Consider the following 19,009-nt stretch of genomic DNA (forward strand, 5'->3'; position numbering starts at 1 on the left):
GGGTGTCTTTGGTCACCCCGTCAAAGGTCAAAGGTCAAATTCAGGCAGTCTGGCTCCAGACTCACATTCTCATCTGCTACACTGCACTGCCTCTCTATGTACATTTACTATGTGCCCTATACTATACCAAACAGATATGAAGAAAGCACGTGGAAGTAACAAAGGGAAAAACAGCTGATATCCATGGAGGCAAGAGGCTATTCTCAGGTGGCATACTCACATCTCAGTTGTGTCTCAAGTGACCTTACCACTCTGAGCCTCAATTTTTTGCCTAACAATGAGGGATGATATTAATATGATCACATGGGGTCATTATTAGAATTAAATAAGATAATGCATGCAAAGTGCTTAGTACAAAGCCTGGCAATAATGTTAACTTAGGGGAGAAAAAAGAAGACGCTGTCCTGGCTATAGCAATATGTTATTTGTACAGCATTTTAAATTTCACCACCTGTTATTTCTCTTTGGCTTCTCAATCATCTTCTGAAGTAAGATAGGAATACCAGGAGTACATATCCATTTAACAAATGAGGAAACTGAAGTACCAAGTGTAAAATAATTTATGAGGTTGCACAGTGGCAGAATTAGAACCAGGATTCCATTCTCCAAACTCTCAAATCAGGCCTTTCTCCTTTTCTCCCTTGAATCATGTGGCCACCATGAGAAATGTAATGCATAAACATAATGCTAAGGTTTTTTTTGCTTTATGACTCTCTTCACAAAGTATGAATCCTGCATTGACCATATTGGTGATGATGGTGATGAGTCTGTCATACAGAGTGAAGTAAGTCAGAAAGAGAAAGACAAATACCGTATGCTAACACATACATATGGAATTTAAGAAAAAAAAATGTCATGAAGAACCTAGGGGTAAGACAGGAATAAAGACACAGACCTACTGGAGAATGGACTGGAGGATATGGGGAGGGGGAAGGGTGAGCTGTGACAAAGCGAGAGAGAGGCATGGACATATATACACTACCAAACATAAAGTAGAAATCTAGTGGGAAGCAGCCGCATAGCACAGAGACATCAGCTTGGTGCTTTGTGACCGCCTGGAGGGGTGGGATAGGGAGGGTGGGAGGGAGGGAGATGCAAGAGGGAAGAGATATGAGAACATATGTATATGTCTAACTGATTCACTTTGTTATAAAGCAGAAACTAACACACCATTGTAAAGCAATTATACCCCAATAAAGATGTTAAAAAAAATGCACACACACACACAAAAAAGAAAAGCCATGTGGAGTATGTTGATTGGGGGAAAATCAGAGAACCAATAGTCTAGCAGTCACCAGGGAAAATCAATCACCTCCTGGAGTTCTGATGAGCCTTAGATCAGAAACTCAAGGGAGGCCTGTGCTGTTAGCATGGTGCTAGACTGTGTTATCAGATGGTGATATGTGTCTTTTGCAGCATGCTGTGGTAAAGATTGTGAGAGAGAAGTACTTGAAGACAACAGCATTTGAAAGCCAAGAGGAGCTGCAGAAATTTATTAGTGAGCTCTACGTTTTCTTGGTGGATCAGATGCATGTGGCCTTAAATCAAGTAGGTGCTTCAGAGCTAAAAACCCTTCCTTTTCTCTGTAGGTCCTCAGGGTCTTCTCTCAATGATTCCTTCCTTTCTTGCTTCTTTTCTTCCTTAATTCCACAAACATTTTTTGGGGTGTCTGCTCTGTGCTAGGCATTGAAAACACAAAGATGAATAAGAAACTGCCTAAGTTATAAGACTAATTTTAGGGAAAATAAGGGGGTATCCTTTTTCAACTTCATAGAAATATTAATTTCATAACTGTCATAAATTTGATGGATAAAAAATAAAATCAGCTATGTAAATTGTGGAAAAAAATTATCATTCTATTTATTCTGTGAATGTGTGCAGTTCTCAACTTTTTCTTCAAGACTGACAATCAAAACAAAGAAAAACTATGAGTTTTCAGATATTATACTTGAATGACAATGACACTTCATATATGCCTTTTCTATCTGACTGGTCTCCTCCCACTTGTCTGTTTATATTTGTACATCGTACATCTTGCCTTCATTTGCTCATTTTTTATGTATGCAGTTGTGGTTTGTTTGAAAACAAAGACAAAATCAAAGTGTTTTTGTCCCCCTGATAGTCTGTAACCAGCTGTGCATCCTCAAAGCCTCTATTCTTTTTTTTTGTTAAAGGAAAGGGTGGATTTTTTTTTTTTTTTGGCCTTGTTGGGGCTTCGTTGATGTGCAAGGGCTTTCTCCAGTTGCAGTGAGTGGGGGCTACTCTTCATTGCAGTGCGCGGGCTTTTCATTGCAGTGGCTTCTCTTGCTGTGGAGCACGGGCTCTAGGCATGTGGACTTCAGTAGTTGCAGCACACGGGCTCAGTAGTTGCGTCATGCGGGCCTTCGAGTGCACATGCTTCAGTAGTTGCGGCGCGTGGGCCCAGTAGTCGTGACATGCAGGCTCTAGGGCGCATGGGCTCAGTAATTGTGGCTCGCCGGCTCTAGAGCACAGGCTCAGTAGTTGTGGTGCACAGGCTTAGTTGATCTGCGGCATGTAGGATCTTCCTGGACCAGGGATCGAATCTGTGTCCCCTGCATTGGCAGGCGGATTCTTAACCGCACTGTGCCACCAGGGAAGTCCCTCAAAGTCTCTATTCTATTTGTTCTTTCCTTCACTGTTTTTTTCTTCTCGGCCACCGTCACTTTTTCTTTTACCTGTTCAGCCTTCCTGAAAGAGGTAGGAGTGTCCAGTATCCTAGGGTTAAGAGAACAATCCTGCACAGATGATTTGGATGATTTGATTTGGAAAGCAATTGAGAACTGAGCATGAGATGATAATTACTGTTGCCTTATGTCCCCAAGGAGCCCCTGTCTAGTAGAGGAGAGAGGCACAAAATACAAATAACTGCAGTAGAGTGAGGTAAGTGCTGTGACAAAGGTGTGTCCGTGGTAGAGCAGGTTAGGGGATGCCTAAAGAAAGTATCAACTTCACCCTGAGATCCACAGAGGAGCTGTGACTCGACCTGGGCCTTGAAGGCTAAAAAGAAGCTCACCAGGTAGATGTTTTAGAGCATTTGAGTCATAGAGAACATCATAAAGGCTTAGAAGCTTGGAAGAATATGGCATGTACAGAAACTGCATATAGTTCAGGAGCAGAGGTTGAAGTGGTTGAGTGACAGAGAAAATGGCGATGAAGCCAGGGATCAGTTCCTGGTAGGGGAGCTAGGAGCGTGGATGGAGGCCTTATATGCCACACAAAGAAGTTTTGGCTTTTTCCCTTATTAGCAGTTAGATGCAATAAATTTAATTATTTTATACTGGGAAATAATATGATTAGATTTACATTTTACAAAAAGCACTCTGATAGCAGTTAGAGGTGGTGAACTGGGGATGTTAACCAGTTAGAGGTTAGAGGTGGTGAACTGGTGATGTTAACTGGTTATTACATACTAAGGAGGAAAAGAGAGCAAAGATTCTTAAGTTTAAGTCTCAGTGACTGGGTAGTTGGCAATACCATTGACTAGGACAAGAAATACAACATAAGCAAATTTGGTGGAAGGCAAGTGATGTTGAATTCAGTTTTAAACATTGACTCTTGTGGGGTTTTGCTCAAGAGAGAGATCTGGGCTAGAGATTAGATTTGGGAGCCTTGAGTATATAGGTGCTAGTCAAACTGTTGTCATAGATGAAGCTGCCAAGAAAAGCACGAGTAGAGAGAAAAGCAAGCTGGTGGCAAAACCCTAGGAAACACCAACATTTAAGGGATGGATGAGTAAAAGAATTAATAAAGGAGGCAAGTAAATTGTTGAAAAGGCAAAAGACCCAGAAGACAGTGGTATTTCAGGATCTAAGGGAAGAAAATTTTAAGAAGAAAAAATGGTCACCATTGTCAAATACTCTGAGGAGTTCAAGAAAAACAAGATCTGGGGTAGGGGGAGGGGAGATTGGAGAAAGGAGGTCAAAAGGTACAAATTTCCAATTACAAGATAAATAAGTACTAGGGAGGTAATGTACAGTATGAGGACTATAGTTAACACTGCTGTGTGGTATATATGAAAACTGTTGAGAGTAAATCCTGAGTTCTCATTACAAGGACAAATTTTTTTTTCTTTTTTTGCTTTCTCTTTTTATTGTATCTATATGAGATGATGAACGCTAACTAAACTTTCTGCAGTAGTAATTTCACAATATATGTTAAGTCAATATATGCGTATACAGTGATATATGTCAGTTATATCTTGATAAACCTGGGGAAAAAAGAAAAAAATCTGAAAGGTTTTTATTGGATTTGGCAATAAGGAGGTTGTTGTTACCTTTACAGAGCAGTTTCATTGGGCTAATGATGTGGATTCAAATGATAATGAATTGAAGAGTAAATGAGTGATTAGGAAGCAGGTGGAATATTAATTCAGGAAGTTGGAAGATGAAGGGAAGAAGTAGGAAAGCAGTAGCTAGAAATTAGAGATTTTCTTTTTTTTTTTTGCCGTACGCGGGCCTCTCACTGTTGTGGCCTCTCCCGTTGCGGAGCACAGGCTCCAGACGCGCAGGCTCAGCGGCCATGGCTCACGGGCCCAGCCGCTCCGCGGCATGTGGGATCTTCCCAGACCGGGGCACAAACCCGTGTCCCCTGCATCGGCAGGCGGACTCTCAACCAATGCGCAACCAGGGAAGCCCGAGACTTTCTTTTTAAGATGGAAAAGTCTTTAGAACATCCACAGGTTTAGGAAGAGTCAGCAGACTGGGAGAAGTTGAAAAGAAACAATTCAGGTGTAGGATTCAAAAGCTGAGGGGTTTTTTGCCTAATGATTTCTATTTCTTCTGTGAAGTAACGCCTTTACTGAAAGTGAAGGGGTAAGAGTTGAATGAAAAGCTTGAAGAAAATTTAGATACTGCACAGCATTATGAAAAATGTTGCTGAACAAGGACAAATACGTAGATTGCTGAGAGCATTAAAGGCCTTCAGCTAAAGCTGCATGCGGTTTTCTTCAGGATCAGTTAGCAGCTCCTGTCTAAGAATGAAGAAATCCGATTGTAGGATTGTTTTAATTTGGGAGTTTTCTGGGCAAGTGCAGGAAAAGGACAAGGATGCCCAGAACTTGAGTGTGCTGGTGAGAGAGTAGTATGAGTAGAAATCATGAGGTCCAGGCTTATCCATTTGGGAAATGATCAGCATATTGGAAGTCAGAGAGGAGTTTTAAGGGGACTAAATGACAAGAAGGGAGAAGGCTTGTAATGTGGGTTTGGGGAGTGGATATTAGAGGTATAATATTTCTGGTTTGGGCATGACAGTGTGTTGCTGTAGGGATTTGGAGGTCAAACTCACCAAAATTAAAAAGAACAAAGAACAGAGGCATTAATCAATGATCAAAAGCTTACTTTGGCCCATCTCAAATTTAGCTTTACTCTTCACATTCCTTAGTAACTCTGCTTGTTCAAGTCAGTGGTATTATTTTTATTTGTAGTTAAAGAATTTGGTGGGGTGGGGTGGGGGTCTTCCCTGGCCATAGCGTCTGGCCCAAGAGATTACTTGTTATTACCAGACTTGGTTTCCTATCTGGGTATATAGGATATATTATTTTTCCTTCTACCTTTCTGGCTATTTCTAAAATGTCTCCTTTGTAGAATCTATCTGTCTATATATCCCACTGACAACGTAGATGTAGCTGCCAAAGATTTACCCTGGGCTCGTGTTTTCTTGATGTTTAAAGACTCTAGCTAGTTCTTGCCAACCCTTTTCATGTCATGACACCTAAAAAATGATAATATTTGTCTGTACACTAGAGAAAGTGAAAGAAGCTGTTTGAGGTTAGAAGTGACTTAGGGATTCTGGCTGCCCTAAGGGTTGAAGAGAGCAGTTGTGCCCTGAATAATTTTTTACTCACTTCCATGAGCTTAGACTGTTGGTACTCAGATCCCTGAGATTCTATTTCACCCTTGATATTCATCCTTTGGTTCACTCTCACTCTCTTAGTGTATTGGCAAGACTGTATGAAACCTCAATATCATTTTTGACATCTTGACTAGAGTCTCACATTTGGTTTATTCTTATAAAACTTCTCTACTTGTAATTGCTTCATTTCGTCTGCCTGATATCTTGATGATGACAAGGCCATGCCAGATGATGTCCAAGGCACTCCTTCAACCATTTATACCAGCAGTGAACAGCTTCGACTCTTTGCATTTGAAGCAGAAGTCAATGAGAACTATGAAATGGCAACAGTGTACTATGAAGAGGTAATTAAACATCTTTCTGGTGGTTGTCATTACTGCTATTTGTACAATATGGGTATAATAAAGAGTAGTTTCTGATTGTTTAAAATCCAACCTTATTGGTGAAAGGATAGACACATAGATCAATAAAACAGAGTCCAAATATAGGTGCACACAAATAAGGCCATTATATTTTCAACAAAGTTGTTTACAAATTCAATGCAGAAAGGATAGTCTTTTCAAAAAATTGTGTTAGAACAGTTGGTTATCCATATGCAGAAAATGAACCTCGAGAGGCAGAGATCAAGATGACAAAGTAAGAGGGCATGGAACTCACCTCCCCACCACGAACACATTAAAAATACATCTACATGTAGAACAATTCTCAGTGAAAACTAACTGGAAACTGGCAGAAGGACTCCTGTACAACCAAGGCTCTGAGAAAGATACACACACAATTGAGTAGAAGGGGAAGAAAAGTAGAAGGGGAGATCTGGTTAGGATCTGTGCCCCTCGGAGGGGACTCAGAGGAAAGGGGAGATTGCACTGGTGTATACCCACACTGGGGAGTAAGTAGGTCAAGCCACAGACTGGGTATCCCAGTCCTGGGTTCCTATGCAGAGGAGACAAGCCACCTTGGCTGGTTGGAGGACTGCTGGGACGGATAAAAAGGCTGGAGAAGCCTGGACTCCGCTCCTGAGGGGTGCAAGCGTCCTGGCTTGCCCTTGAGGCAAGGCAGAGATAGGTCTGCCCTACTGGCTGCCAGGTTTCCCATGGCTGCCTCACCATGCACCTGGGCCCAGGCCAAGCCAATGTTCCAGCCCCACTTAGACCATGCCACAGCAGCATTGGATCTGGGGACCACAACCAGGGAAAAGACTCGACCCTGGGTTGCATCTGAGAAGAGCCACTGATGCCTACACAGGCAGTGCATTGGACCTCTGTATGCACATGGGCCCCAGTTGCTTCAGGACACCCCTCCTCTGGTGCAAAGGTTTTGGTGTGGGGAGAGGGGAAAATGCGTACTTAATGGGAACATAGCCAGCTGGAGGAAAAATCAAATCCAATGTTGTGAAGCTATTGCCCTGTTTTCCTCTCAGAGTTTTATAGTTTTAGGTCTTACATTTAGGTTTTTGATTCATTTGAGTTATTTTTGGTATATGGTATTAGGTAAGGGTCCAACTTCAATCTTTGCATGTGGATATCCAGTTTTCTTAGCACAGTTTGCTTAAAAGACTGTCCTTTCCCTATTGAATGGTCTTGTCACCTTTGTCAAAAGTGATTTGACCATATATGCTACGATTTATTTCTGGGCTCTCTGTTCTATTCCCTTGGTCTCTATGTCTGTCTTTATACCAGTATCAGGCTGATTACTATAGCTTTATAAGTTTTGAAATCAGGAAGTGTGGGTCTTCCAGTTTTGCTCTTTTTTAAGATTGCTTTGGATATTCAGGGTCCCTTAAGATTCCATATGAACTTTAGAATGGGCTTTTATATTTCTGCAAAACACAGCATTGGAATTTTGATAGATGTTGCATTGAATCTGTAAATTGCTTTGGACTGTATGATATCTTAACAATATTAAGTCTTGCAATCTGTGAACATGGAATGTATTTCCATTTGTTTATGTCTTCTTTAATTTCTTTCAGCAATGCTTTATAGTTTTAACTCATTATGAGTTGCTTTTATTATTATATATTTGTGGATAAGCTTATGTTTGCATTCTCAAGACTGTGACAGAAATGATGATATGTAAATCTTTAAAATGAAATATAAAATGAACCTTTTGGTTCCCAAGTAATTGGATGAGCGTATGATGACCAGAACACTGACACTAGGAAGCAATGAGTTGAGGATTCATTTTTTACATTATTTCATCAAATATTTATTGACCACATACTATAAGCCAGAGGAGTGACTGTTCTAGGCATTCGGACTGTTCTATGACTTCTTAGTCATAGTTTCTACTTTCATAGAGCTTATAGTATTTATGGAGTGCTTACTGTGTGATGTTGTGTGCATAAAGAATATGACATAGCGTCACAATAACCTTGGTCCTCCTGATGTTTCATGTGATAGAGGTTGGTTCGTGAGCCCCAGAACCTGGAGCACTGGCTGGACTACGGTGCCTTCTGCCTCCTAACTGAAGACAATATCAAAGCACAAGAGTGTTTTCGGAAAGCCCTTTCCCTGAACCAGAATCATATCCACAGGTATGGTTGGAAGGGAGATAAGGAATGAGTAGGAGCAGATAAGCTTCTATATGAAATTGTCTTCGTTCCATGACTGTGACATGGGACCATGTTGTTAATCATGTTGGTGGTCTCTTCTCAGCTTGTTGCTGTGTGGTGTCCTGGCTGTCCTGATGGAGAACTATGAACAGGCAGAAATTTTCTTTGAAGATGCTACTTGCTTGGAGCCAACTAATGTTGTAGCCTGGACTTTACTTGGTTTGATATTTTCCTGTGATATGAATGTGTTTTCTTTCATTAGAAGATTTTCCCTTTCTCTTTCCACTCTTAAATGGCTCATTGTGTAGTTCTTAAACTTTAATAAAAGTGTGGGAAATTTAAGTGAAATGTTGTCATTCTTCAGTATATGATGGTGGGAAATTAGTCACATTTATTTCAACATCTTTTTTTCTTCAGGCTTGTACTATGAAATTCAAAACAATGATATTCGAATGGAAATGGCATTTCATGAAGCCTTCAAACAGCTTCAGGCACGAGTGCTTCAGGCACAAGTTACGAAGCAGAGGAGCACCGGTACTGTGGAGTATGTTGAAGAAGGAGGGAAAGACGACTCCTGTTTAGGCCCTTGGGGAATAACCAGTGGTTCTTCTACAGCAGCAGTCAAGGTGGAAGTCCCAGCAGGTAGGACCAGGGAGATGATGAGTGGCTATTGGAATAAATTACTGGCCTTATGAGTAGGACCTGGCACATAGTAGGTACTCAGTAAATAGCTGTTAAATGAATGAGAAGGTGGAGTTTTGAGTTGTTCCAGGGATACCAGGAAAGAGTCCTTCTAAGTGTTTCCTCATTCATGTGACAGAAAGTTGGAAGCTTCTACTTGTTGCTATTCAGTTTTTTGAGACTTAGAGAATTTACTGTCTCTGTGTATCCCTAAAAGGGGTATCATTTTAGCTGAGTAAATTTCATTCTTTTTCCCCTCACTCTCTTCCCCAGTATGTAAGGTCCCATTCTTGTGATTGTTAAATTTATTTGTTTATTTATACACTGTATTTTTTTCCTGTTCTTCATTGACATTCTCCTTTCCTCCACTTTAGGAAATCAGTCATTCTAATGTATTTAATGTGTGTATTTTTGTTTATGTGTTTCTTCCATATGTTATTTTGTTTATAAGTTATTGTACATTGTTATTTTGTGAACATGTATTTTCAACAGTTTGAGGTATAATGGACATTTCATAAACTGCACATATTTAATGTACAATTTGATGTTTTGACATATGAACACACCCATGGAAACATCACCACAATCAAGATAATGAACATATCCCAAATCCCCCAAACTTCCCTTGTGCCCATTTGTAATCTCTTTCTCTTGCTCCTATTTCCAGATAACCACCAATCAACTTTCTATCACTATAGATGAGTTTGCATATTCTATCACTATAAATGAGTTTGCATATTCTAGAATTTTAGAATTAAACAGAATCACACAGTATATACTCTTTTTTGTCTGACTTCTTCCATTAAGCCTAATTATTTTGAGTTTCAAACATGTTGTTGCCCATATCAGTAGTTCGTCATTTTTTATTTCTAAATAGTATCCTGATGTACAGAGATACCACGGTATGTTTATTTAGTCACCTGTTGATATATATTTGGGTTGTTTCTAGTTTGGGACTATTAAAATAAAGCTGCTATGGATATTTGTGTACAAGTCTTTGTATAGACATATACTTTCATTATCTTGGGTAAATATTTAGAAGTTGAATAGCTGGGACCCTTGGTTATCTAACAGTATGTTTTTTATTTTCTAAATATTTGGGGATTTTTCCAGATGTCTTTGTTTTTTATTTCTAATTTAATTTCATTGTGATTAGAAAATGTGCTTTGCATGATTTGAATCCTTTTAAATTTATTTGGACTTGTTTTATGGTCTAGTGTTTGATCTGTCTTGATCCCATATACACTTGAAAAGAGTGTGTATTCTGCTGTCATTGAGTGGAGTGCTCTATAAGTAGGTTTAATTAGTTGATTGTGTTGTTCAACTCTCCAAATGCTTTGTAGTTTTGTGCCTTTGAAGTTTTGTTTAAATAGTTCTTGCCTCAAGTCACATTTTCTTCAATTAACTTTATAATATTAGTTTTACATTTAGATCATTTTAAAAATTTATTTTTATTATTTTATTTATTTATTTTTGGCCGCCTTGGGTCCTCGTTGCTGTACGTGGGCTTTCTCTAGTAGCAGTGAGCGGGGGCTACTCTTCATTGCAGCATGCGGGCTTCTCATTGTGGTGGCTTCTCTTGTTGCGGAGCACGGGATGTAGGTGTGTGGGCTTCAGTAGTTGTGGCACGCGGCCTCAGTAGTTATGGCTCACGGGCTCTAGAGCGCAGGCTCAGTAGTTGTGGCGCACAGGCTTAGTTGCTCCGCGGCATGTGGGATCTTCCCAGACCAGGTCTCAAACCTGTGTTCCCTGCATTGGCAGGCGGGTTCTTAACCACTACACCACCAGGGAAGTCCCTACTTAGATCTTTAATCTATCAGGATTCCATCTTTGACTGTGATGCAAGGTAGGCATCAAATTTTATTTTTCTCCACATATAGATCTAGTTTTCTCAAAACCATCTATTAAACCATCATCTTTTATCCTTTGATTTAAGGTATATATGTCTCTGAGCTCTCTGTTCTGTCTCATTTGTCTGATCTTAAAACAATATCACACTCTTTTTATTGCTGTGGTGTTATAGTATGCCTTCGTATCTGACATATGAGGTTCTCCCATTTACTTGCCTTTTTTATACCTGACTTACCTATTCATGAATGTTTATTCATCTGTATGAATTTTATAGTGAGTTTATCAAGTACATTAAAAATCCAGTTGGAAATTTTATTTGGACTGTATTGAATTTATAGATAAATTTAGGGCTAATTAACATCTACATATTATTAAACCATTACATCCAAGTGTGTGGAGGATCTCTCCATTTACTCTGGTCATCTTCTGGGTTCTTTATTAAAGTTATAACATTTTTTTCCAGTGAGGCCCTGTTTAAGTAATTCATAGATATTTTATAGATTCCATTGCTATCATAATAGTATCTTATTTTAATTATGTTTTCTAGTTGGTTATTGCTGTATTTTTTAGTGTATGCTGTTGATTTTCTACATTTTAGATTTTAGTGTATACTGTTGTTTTTTAGATTGAACTTGTATATGACAATCTTATTTGACTCTTATTGATTCAAATAGATTATTAATTCTGTTATTTTTTTCCAGAATATGATTATCATATCATCTGCCAATAATGACAGTGTTACGTTTTCCTCCCAATCCTCATACTACTCATGTCTTTTTATTATCTACAATAATATGTTGTATATTAGTTGTGTTGTTCAGCATTGTCTTCTTTCCTGTCTTAAGGGGAATGAGTTTAAAGTTTGTCTATTAAATGTAAAATATGCTGTAAGCTTTTTCTGAAAAACCTTTACAGAATTAAGGAGGATCTCTTCTATTCTTAATTTCCAAAGAGTTTTTTTCATTAATAGGTGTTGATCTTTATCAAATTCTTTTTCTGCATCAGTTGAAACAAATAATTTTCTCCTTTTATCTATTAATACAGTGAACAACATTGACAGATTTCTTTTATATTGAACAATTCTTGCAATAATTGGAAATCCTACTTGATCATAATGTATTAGTTTTTAATATACCTTTGGATTTGAATAGCTAATGCTTTATTTTGGATCTTTGCATCTATGTTCATAAATGAAATAGACGGTAATTTTCTTTTGTCGTCTATTTTTTTTTTTTTTTTTTTGCGGTACGTGGGCCTCTCACTGTTGTGGCCTGTCCCGTTGCGGAGCACAGGCTCGGGACGCACAGGCTCAGCAGCCATGGCTCACGGGCCCAGCCGCTCCGCGGCATGTGGGATCTTCCCGGACCGGGGCACGAACCCATGTCCCCTGCACTGGCAGGCGGACTCTAAACCACTGCGCCACCAGGGAAGCCCCCTGTCGTCTATTTTTATAATCAAGATTATTTGACACCTTTCCTTTGCTCTTCTGTATCAACTTATATATGATACAGTTGATTTTGACTTAAACATTTGGCAGAACTCAACCATAAAACAACTGGGACCTGGGGATTTTGGCAAAGGAGGTATTGACTATCATTTCATTTTCTTAATCTTTAAGAATTTGCATTCTGTATTTCTTATTGTGTTATTCATGGTATTTTATACTTTTTAGAGTTCATCAATTTCATCTAGTTTTAAAAATTTATTAGAATATGATTTTTCATATTAATCTTTTATTTTTAAATACACTTCATTTTTTAGAGCAGTTTTAGGTTCACAGCAAGATTAAAAGGAAAGTATAGAGATTTCACATATACTTCTTGCCTCCACACATGCATAGTCTTTCTGCCCCATTATCACCATGCCTGGTGACATATGATATGCAGTATCTTAAAAGCTTATGTGCCATCTGTATATCTTCTTTGGTGAGATGTATGTTAAGGTCTTTGGCCACTTTTTAATCAAGTCCTTTATATTCTTATTGTTAGTTTTAAGAGTTCTTTGTATATTTTGATTAAGTCTTTTATCAGATGTGTCTTTTGCAAACATTTTCTCCCAGTCCTATGGCTTGTCTTCTCATTCTCTTCACATTGTCCTTTGCAGAGCCTGAGTTTTTAGTTTCAGTGAAGTCCAGCTTGTCAATTCCTTCTTTCATGGGTCATGCCTTTGGTGTTCTATCTAAATAGCCATACTCAATGTCATCTAGGTTTTCTCTTATGTTATCTTCTAGGAGTTTTATAGTTTTTGCATTTTACACTTAGTTCTGTGATCCTTTTTTTTTTTTTGCGGTATGCAGGCCTCTCACCGTTGTGGCCTCTCCCGTTGCGGAGCACAGGCTCCGGACGCGCAGGCTCAGCGGCCATGGCTCACGGGCCCAGCCGCTCCGCGGCATGTGGGATCCTCCCGGACCGGGGCACGAACCCGTGTCCCCTGCATCTGCAAGCGGACTCTCAACCACTGCACCACCAGGGAAGCCCTGTGATCCATTTTGAGTTAATTTTTGTGATGTTATGATGTCTGTGTTTAGACTCATTTTTTTGCATGTAGATGTCCAATTGTTCCACTGCTATTTGCTGAAAAGTCTATCTTTGCTCAATTGTATTACCTTTGTTTTTTTGTCAAAGATTAGTTTATATTAATGTGGGTCTATTTCTGGGCTCCCTATTCTGTTCCACCAATCTATTTGTCTATTCTTTTGGCAGTACCACACTGTCTTGATTATTGAAGCTTTATAGTGTGTCTTGAAGTCAGGTAGGGTCAGTTCTCCAACTTTGTTCTCCTTAAATATTATGTTAGCTGTTCTGTGTCTTTTGCCTCTCCATATAAACTTTAGAATCAGTTTTTTGATATCCACAGAATAACTTTCTGGGACTTTGATTGGGATTGCATTGAATCCATAGATCAAATTGGGAAGAACTGACATCCTGATGATAGTGAATCTTCCTATCCATTAACATGAACTATCTCTCCATTTATTTAGTTCTTTTTTGATTTAGTTCATCATAGATTGTAGTTTTCCTTATACAGAACTTGTATATATTTTGTCAGATTTATACCTAAGTTTTTCATTTTTTGGATGCCAATATAGATAGTGTTGTGCTTAAATTTCAAATTGCACTTATTTGTTGCTGGTATATAGATTAACTTTTATATATTAACCTTGTATCCTGCAATTTTGCTATAATTGCTTATTAGTTCCAGGAGTATTTTTGGTCACTTCTTTTGGACTTTCTACATAGACAATCATATCTTTTGCAAACAAAGACAGTTGTATTTATTCCTTCTCAATTTGTATTCCTTCCTTCCCAATTTGTATTTCTTTTATTTCTTTTTCTTGTCTTGTTGCATAGCCAGGACTTACAGTATAATGTATGATGTTGAAAAGCAGTGGTGAGAAGGGACATCCTTCCCTTATTTCTGACCTTGTGGGAAAACTTCAAGTTTCTTACCACTAAGTATGATGATAGCTATAGTTTTTTGTAGATATTCTTAATCAAGTCCAGGAAGTTTCCCTCAATTCCTAGTTTACTGAGAGTTTTTATCTTGAAGAGGCGTTAGATTTTGTCAAATGCTTTTTCTGCATCTATTGATATGATCATATGATTTTCTTCTTTAGCCTGTTGATATTCTGGATTACATTAGTCAATCTTTGAAAGTTCAACCAGCCTTGCATACCTACGTTAAATCCTATTTGGCCATGGTGTATAATTCTTTTATATATTGTTGAATTTGATTTGCTAATATTTTGTTGACAATTTTTGAGTCTATGTTCATGAGAGATAATAGTCTGTAGTTTTCTTGTCTTGTAAAGTCTTTGTCTGGTTTTGGTATTAGGAAAATGTTGGCCTCATAGAATGACTTAGGAAGTATTCCTTCTGCTTCTGTCCTCTTAAAGATATTGTATAGAAATGGTATAATCTCTTATTTAAATGTTTGGGAGAATTCACCAGTGAACCCATCTGACCCTTGTATTTTCTGTATTGGAAGGTTATTAATTACTGATTCAGTATATTTAACAGATATAGTCCTATTCAGATTGTCTGTTTCTCCTTGTGTAAGTTTTGGAAGATTGTGTTTTTTAGGAAGTTGGTCCATTTCATCTAGGTTATTAAATTTGTGGGCACATAAGTGTTCATAATATTCCTTTACTATCTTTTTAAAATATTTATTTATTTATTTGGCTGCATTGGGTCTTCATTGCTGCACGTGGGCTTTCTCTAGTTGCGGCGAGTGGGGGCTACTCTTTGTTGCTGTGTGTGGGCTTCTCATTGAAGTGGCTTCTCTTGTTGCAGAGCATGGGCGCTAGGTGCGTGCACTTCAGTAGTGTGGCACGAGGGTTCAGTAGTTGTGGCTCGTGGGCTGTAGAGTGCAGGATCAGTAGTTGTGGCACACAGGCTTAGTTGTTCCGCGGCATGTGGGATCTTCCTGGACCAGGGCTCGAACCCGTGTCCCCTGCATTGGCAGGTGGATTCTTAACCACTGCACCACCAGGGAAGCCCTTTACTATCTTTTTAATGTCCATGGGATCTGTAGTGATGTCTCTTCTTTCATTTCTGATATTAGTAATATGTCCTCTTTTTCTTTCTTTCTTTTTTTTTTTTTAGTTAGCCTGGCTAACGACTTATTGATTTTATTGATCTTTTCAAAGAGCCAACTTTTGGTTTCATTAATCTTCTCTATTAATTTTCAATTTTAATTTTATTGATTTCTGCTTATATAGTTATCATATCTTTTCTTTTAACTTTGTATTTAATGAAAAATTCTCAACAAAATATTAGCAAACCGAATCCAACAACACGTAAAAAAAGATCATACAGTATGACCAAGTTTATCCCAAGTTCACAAGGACGGTTCAACATATGCAAATCAATCAATGTGATACACCACATCAACAAAAGAAAAGACAAAAACTACATGATCATCTCAATAGATGCAGAAAAAGCATTTGACAAAATTCAACATCCATTCATGATAAAAAGTCTTACCAAAGTAGGTATACAGGGAACATATCTCAACATAATAAAAGCTATTTATAACAAACGCACAGCTAATATAATACTCAACGGTGAAAAGCTAAAAGCCTTCCCACTAAAATCTGGAACAAGACAAGGATGCCCACTCTTACCCCTTCTATTCAACATGGTATTGGAAGTCCTAGCCACAGCAATCAGACAAGAAGAAGAAATAAAAGGTATCCAGATTGTAAGGGAAGAGGTATAATTGTCATTATATGCACATGACATGATACTATATGGAGAAAACCCTAAAGATTTCACACAAAAACTTCTAGAACTGATAAACAAATTCAGCAAGGTAGCAGGATACAAGATTGACATACAGAAATCTGTTGCATTTCTTTACACTAGCAATGAAATATCAGAAAGGGAAAGTCAAAACAAAACAAAACAAAAAACAATCCTTTTAAAATCGTATCCAAAAAAGAAAACAAAACAAAATACATAGGAATAAACCTGACCAAGGAGGTGAGAGACTTATCTGCTGAGAACTATAAAAAACTGATAAAGGCAACTGAAGATGATTCAAAGAAGTGGAAAGATTGCTTATCTCCACTTTTTTTAGTTCTTTTACTGAGGTTATGTCTTGTTCTTTCATTGGTAACATATTCATCTGTCTCTTCATTTTGCCCAATTCTCTGTTTATTTCTGTGTGGTAGGGAGGTAAGTTGGTTACACTTCCCAATCTTGAAGAAATGGCCTTATGTAGGAGATGTCCAATGGGGCCCAGCAGGGCACTCGATTCTCGTCACCAGAGCTATGTGCTCTAGAGGTATCCTGTATGTAGGCTGCATGCATTCTTCTTTTGTGGCAAGGTGAACTAATGTGGGCATGCTGGTAGGCGGAGCTGGGCCCTGGCCCAGTTGTCTGTGAGGCAGTGCCTCATGTGGTGGCTGAGGGCCCAATGGAGGGCACAGTAGGCTTCCTGTGTGGTTGGCTGTGCAGCCCTGGCGGGAATTGGGGCTGGTGCTGGCCCACTGGTGGGCTAGGCTGTATCCCTGTGCAGCTGTCTGTGAGCTCCAGGAGGGCTCATGGCTTGTGCCAACCCCCTGGTGGGTGGGTTCAGTCCCCAGTGGTAGTAAGCTAGCGGGAGGATTCTAAAATGGCACTTGCCAGTACCAGTGTTATCATGGTAGAATGATCCCCAAATGGCTGTCAACAGTGTCTCCATCCCCAGAGGGAGTACCAGTTGCCTCCTGCCATCCAATAGGCTCTCCAAGATCAGCAAGTGGGTCTGACCCAGACTTCTTTCAAACTACTGCCTCTGCACTGGGACTGGGAGCATGAGAGATTTTGTGCGCTCCCTTTAAAATTGGATTCTCTATTTCCTGTAGTCCTTCAGCTCTCCTGATCCTAAGTGCCAGTGGTTTTCAGAGCCAGATATTCTGGGGGCTTGTCTTCCTGGTTCAGGATCCCTAGTTTGAGGAGCCTGATATAGGACTATGACCCCTCACTCCTTGGGGAGGACCTCTATGATTGTGATATTCCTCTTGTATGTCGGTCACCAACCTGAGGGTGTGGGTCCTGACTATACCATGTCCCTGTCCCCCCTACCATCTCACTGTGGTTCCTTTTTTAAGTCTTTGGTGTGGAAAATATTTTCTTCTAGTCTCCGTGTCATTTTCGTAGATAGTTGTTCTGTAAGTGGTTGTAATTTTGGTGTGTCCATGGGAAGCAGTGAGTTCAGGGTCTTCCTACTCTGCCATTTTGGCCACCTCTCCAGTTTCATTTTTTTCATTAAAATCATCACTTCTCAATGATCAGTCTGCATATTTAACCATTCTCTTTTCTTGAAATACATGTTGGATTAACTCCATCTCCAATAGTTTGGGTTTCCTTTGATTGCTTCACCTTCTTGTCATACCCATTAGATGTAATCATTTCCCAGTAATACTGTCGTACTTTCTAGGAGCTCACCTACCCTCACAGTTTCTATTTTCACTTCTGGTAACTGTCAGATTTCTATCTTTTTTTTAATATAATTTTTATTTATTTATTTATTTTTGGCTGTGTTGGGTCTTTCTCCAGTTGCGGTGAGCGGGGGCCACTCTTCATCGCGGTGCGTGGGCCTCTTACCGTCGCGGCCTCTCTTATTGCGGAGCACAAGCTCCAGATGCGCAGGCTCAGTAGTTGTGGCTCACGGGCCTAGTTGCTCCACGGCATGTGGGATCTTCCCAGACCAGGGTTGGAACCCGTGTCCCCTGCATTGGCAGGCAGATTCTCAACCACTGCGCCACCAGGGAAGCCCCAGATTTCTATCTTTAACCTTGACATCCCTCCAGAATCCAGCAGTTGGATTTTTCCACTAGTTAACTCATCTCCTCATATCTCAAACTGACTCTACATCATTATATTACGCACCCAAGCTCATGATCTCAGAGTCATCCCTGCTTCTTCTTGCTTGCTTGCTTGAGCTTCCCCCGATCCCAATATCAAGTTGATTTCCCAGACCATTTGGTTTTCTTTCAAAATGCTCCCTACATCTTCCTTTTATATTTACACTACTCTCCATTACCAATATCCAGAATGTTATAACAGCCTTATTACAGACTTCTTTGTCTCCATCAACATTTTTTTTCTCCTTGCTGCATAGTACTGCTAGAGTAATCTTCATAAAATCCCACTTTCATCCTCTGATTTTTCTGCTCAAAACTCTTCATTGTAAACCTCTTCTTTTTCCTACAGAAGAAAACTCCTAGCATTCAAATATCAATACAGTCTAGCCCCCAACCTACCTTTCCTTAATTTTTACTATGCAATCCTCAATACCCATAAAAATAATTACCTTGCTACTTCCATGCTTTAGCCCCTACCTCTCTACCTATCCAACTTCTACCTATTTTTCAAAGCCATATCTTTTTCTCTAGCTGAGAGTGACCTCTTCTGATTCAGAACCAGCTGGCACTGATCATTTCCTAACCAGCATTGCTTTTTATTTTTATTCCTAAAACATTTGTTTATGTGAGAGGCAGCTTGGAATGTTTAAGAGCTTCAGCAAATTTTTTAACTTTTCTGTGGTTCACTTTGTTTAATGGAGCAT

General features: G+C 39.2%; 1 protein-coding gene across 5 annotated transcripts in view; it reads left to right on the forward strand.

The window, feature by feature from the left end:
- Positions 1 to 19,009, forward strand: part of CFAP70 (cilia and flagella associated protein 70) — an 87,612-nt gene that overhangs the window by 48,822 nt on the left and 19,781 nt on the right. For all 5 annotated transcript variants that reach the window (XR_010935943.1, XM_067710577.1, XM_067710576.1 and 2 more), the window contains 5 exons: positions 1,417 to 1,548; positions 6,090 to 6,215; positions 8,271 to 8,404; positions 8,526 to 8,641; positions 8,840 to 9,064. Coding sequence is in view for 4 of the 5 variants with exons in the window: in XM_067710577.1 (XP_067566678.1) it covers positions 1,417 to 1,548; positions 6,090 to 6,215; positions 8,271 to 8,404; positions 8,526 to 8,641; positions 8,840 to 9,064 (733 nt within the window). In the remaining variant the exon portion in view is untranslated. The remainder of the gene's footprint in view (positions 1 to 1,416; positions 1,549 to 6,089; positions 6,216 to 8,270; positions 8,405 to 8,525; positions 8,642 to 8,839; positions 9,065 to 19,009) is intronic.

This window comes from Pseudorca crassidens, chromosome 16 (genome assembly GCF_039906515.1).
Source record: "Pseudorca crassidens isolate mPseCra1 chromosome 16, mPseCra1.hap1, whole genome shotgun sequence".
In the NCBI taxonomy this organism is placed as follows: domain Eukaryota; kingdom Metazoa; phylum Chordata; class Mammalia; order Artiodactyla; family Delphinidae; genus Pseudorca; species Pseudorca crassidens.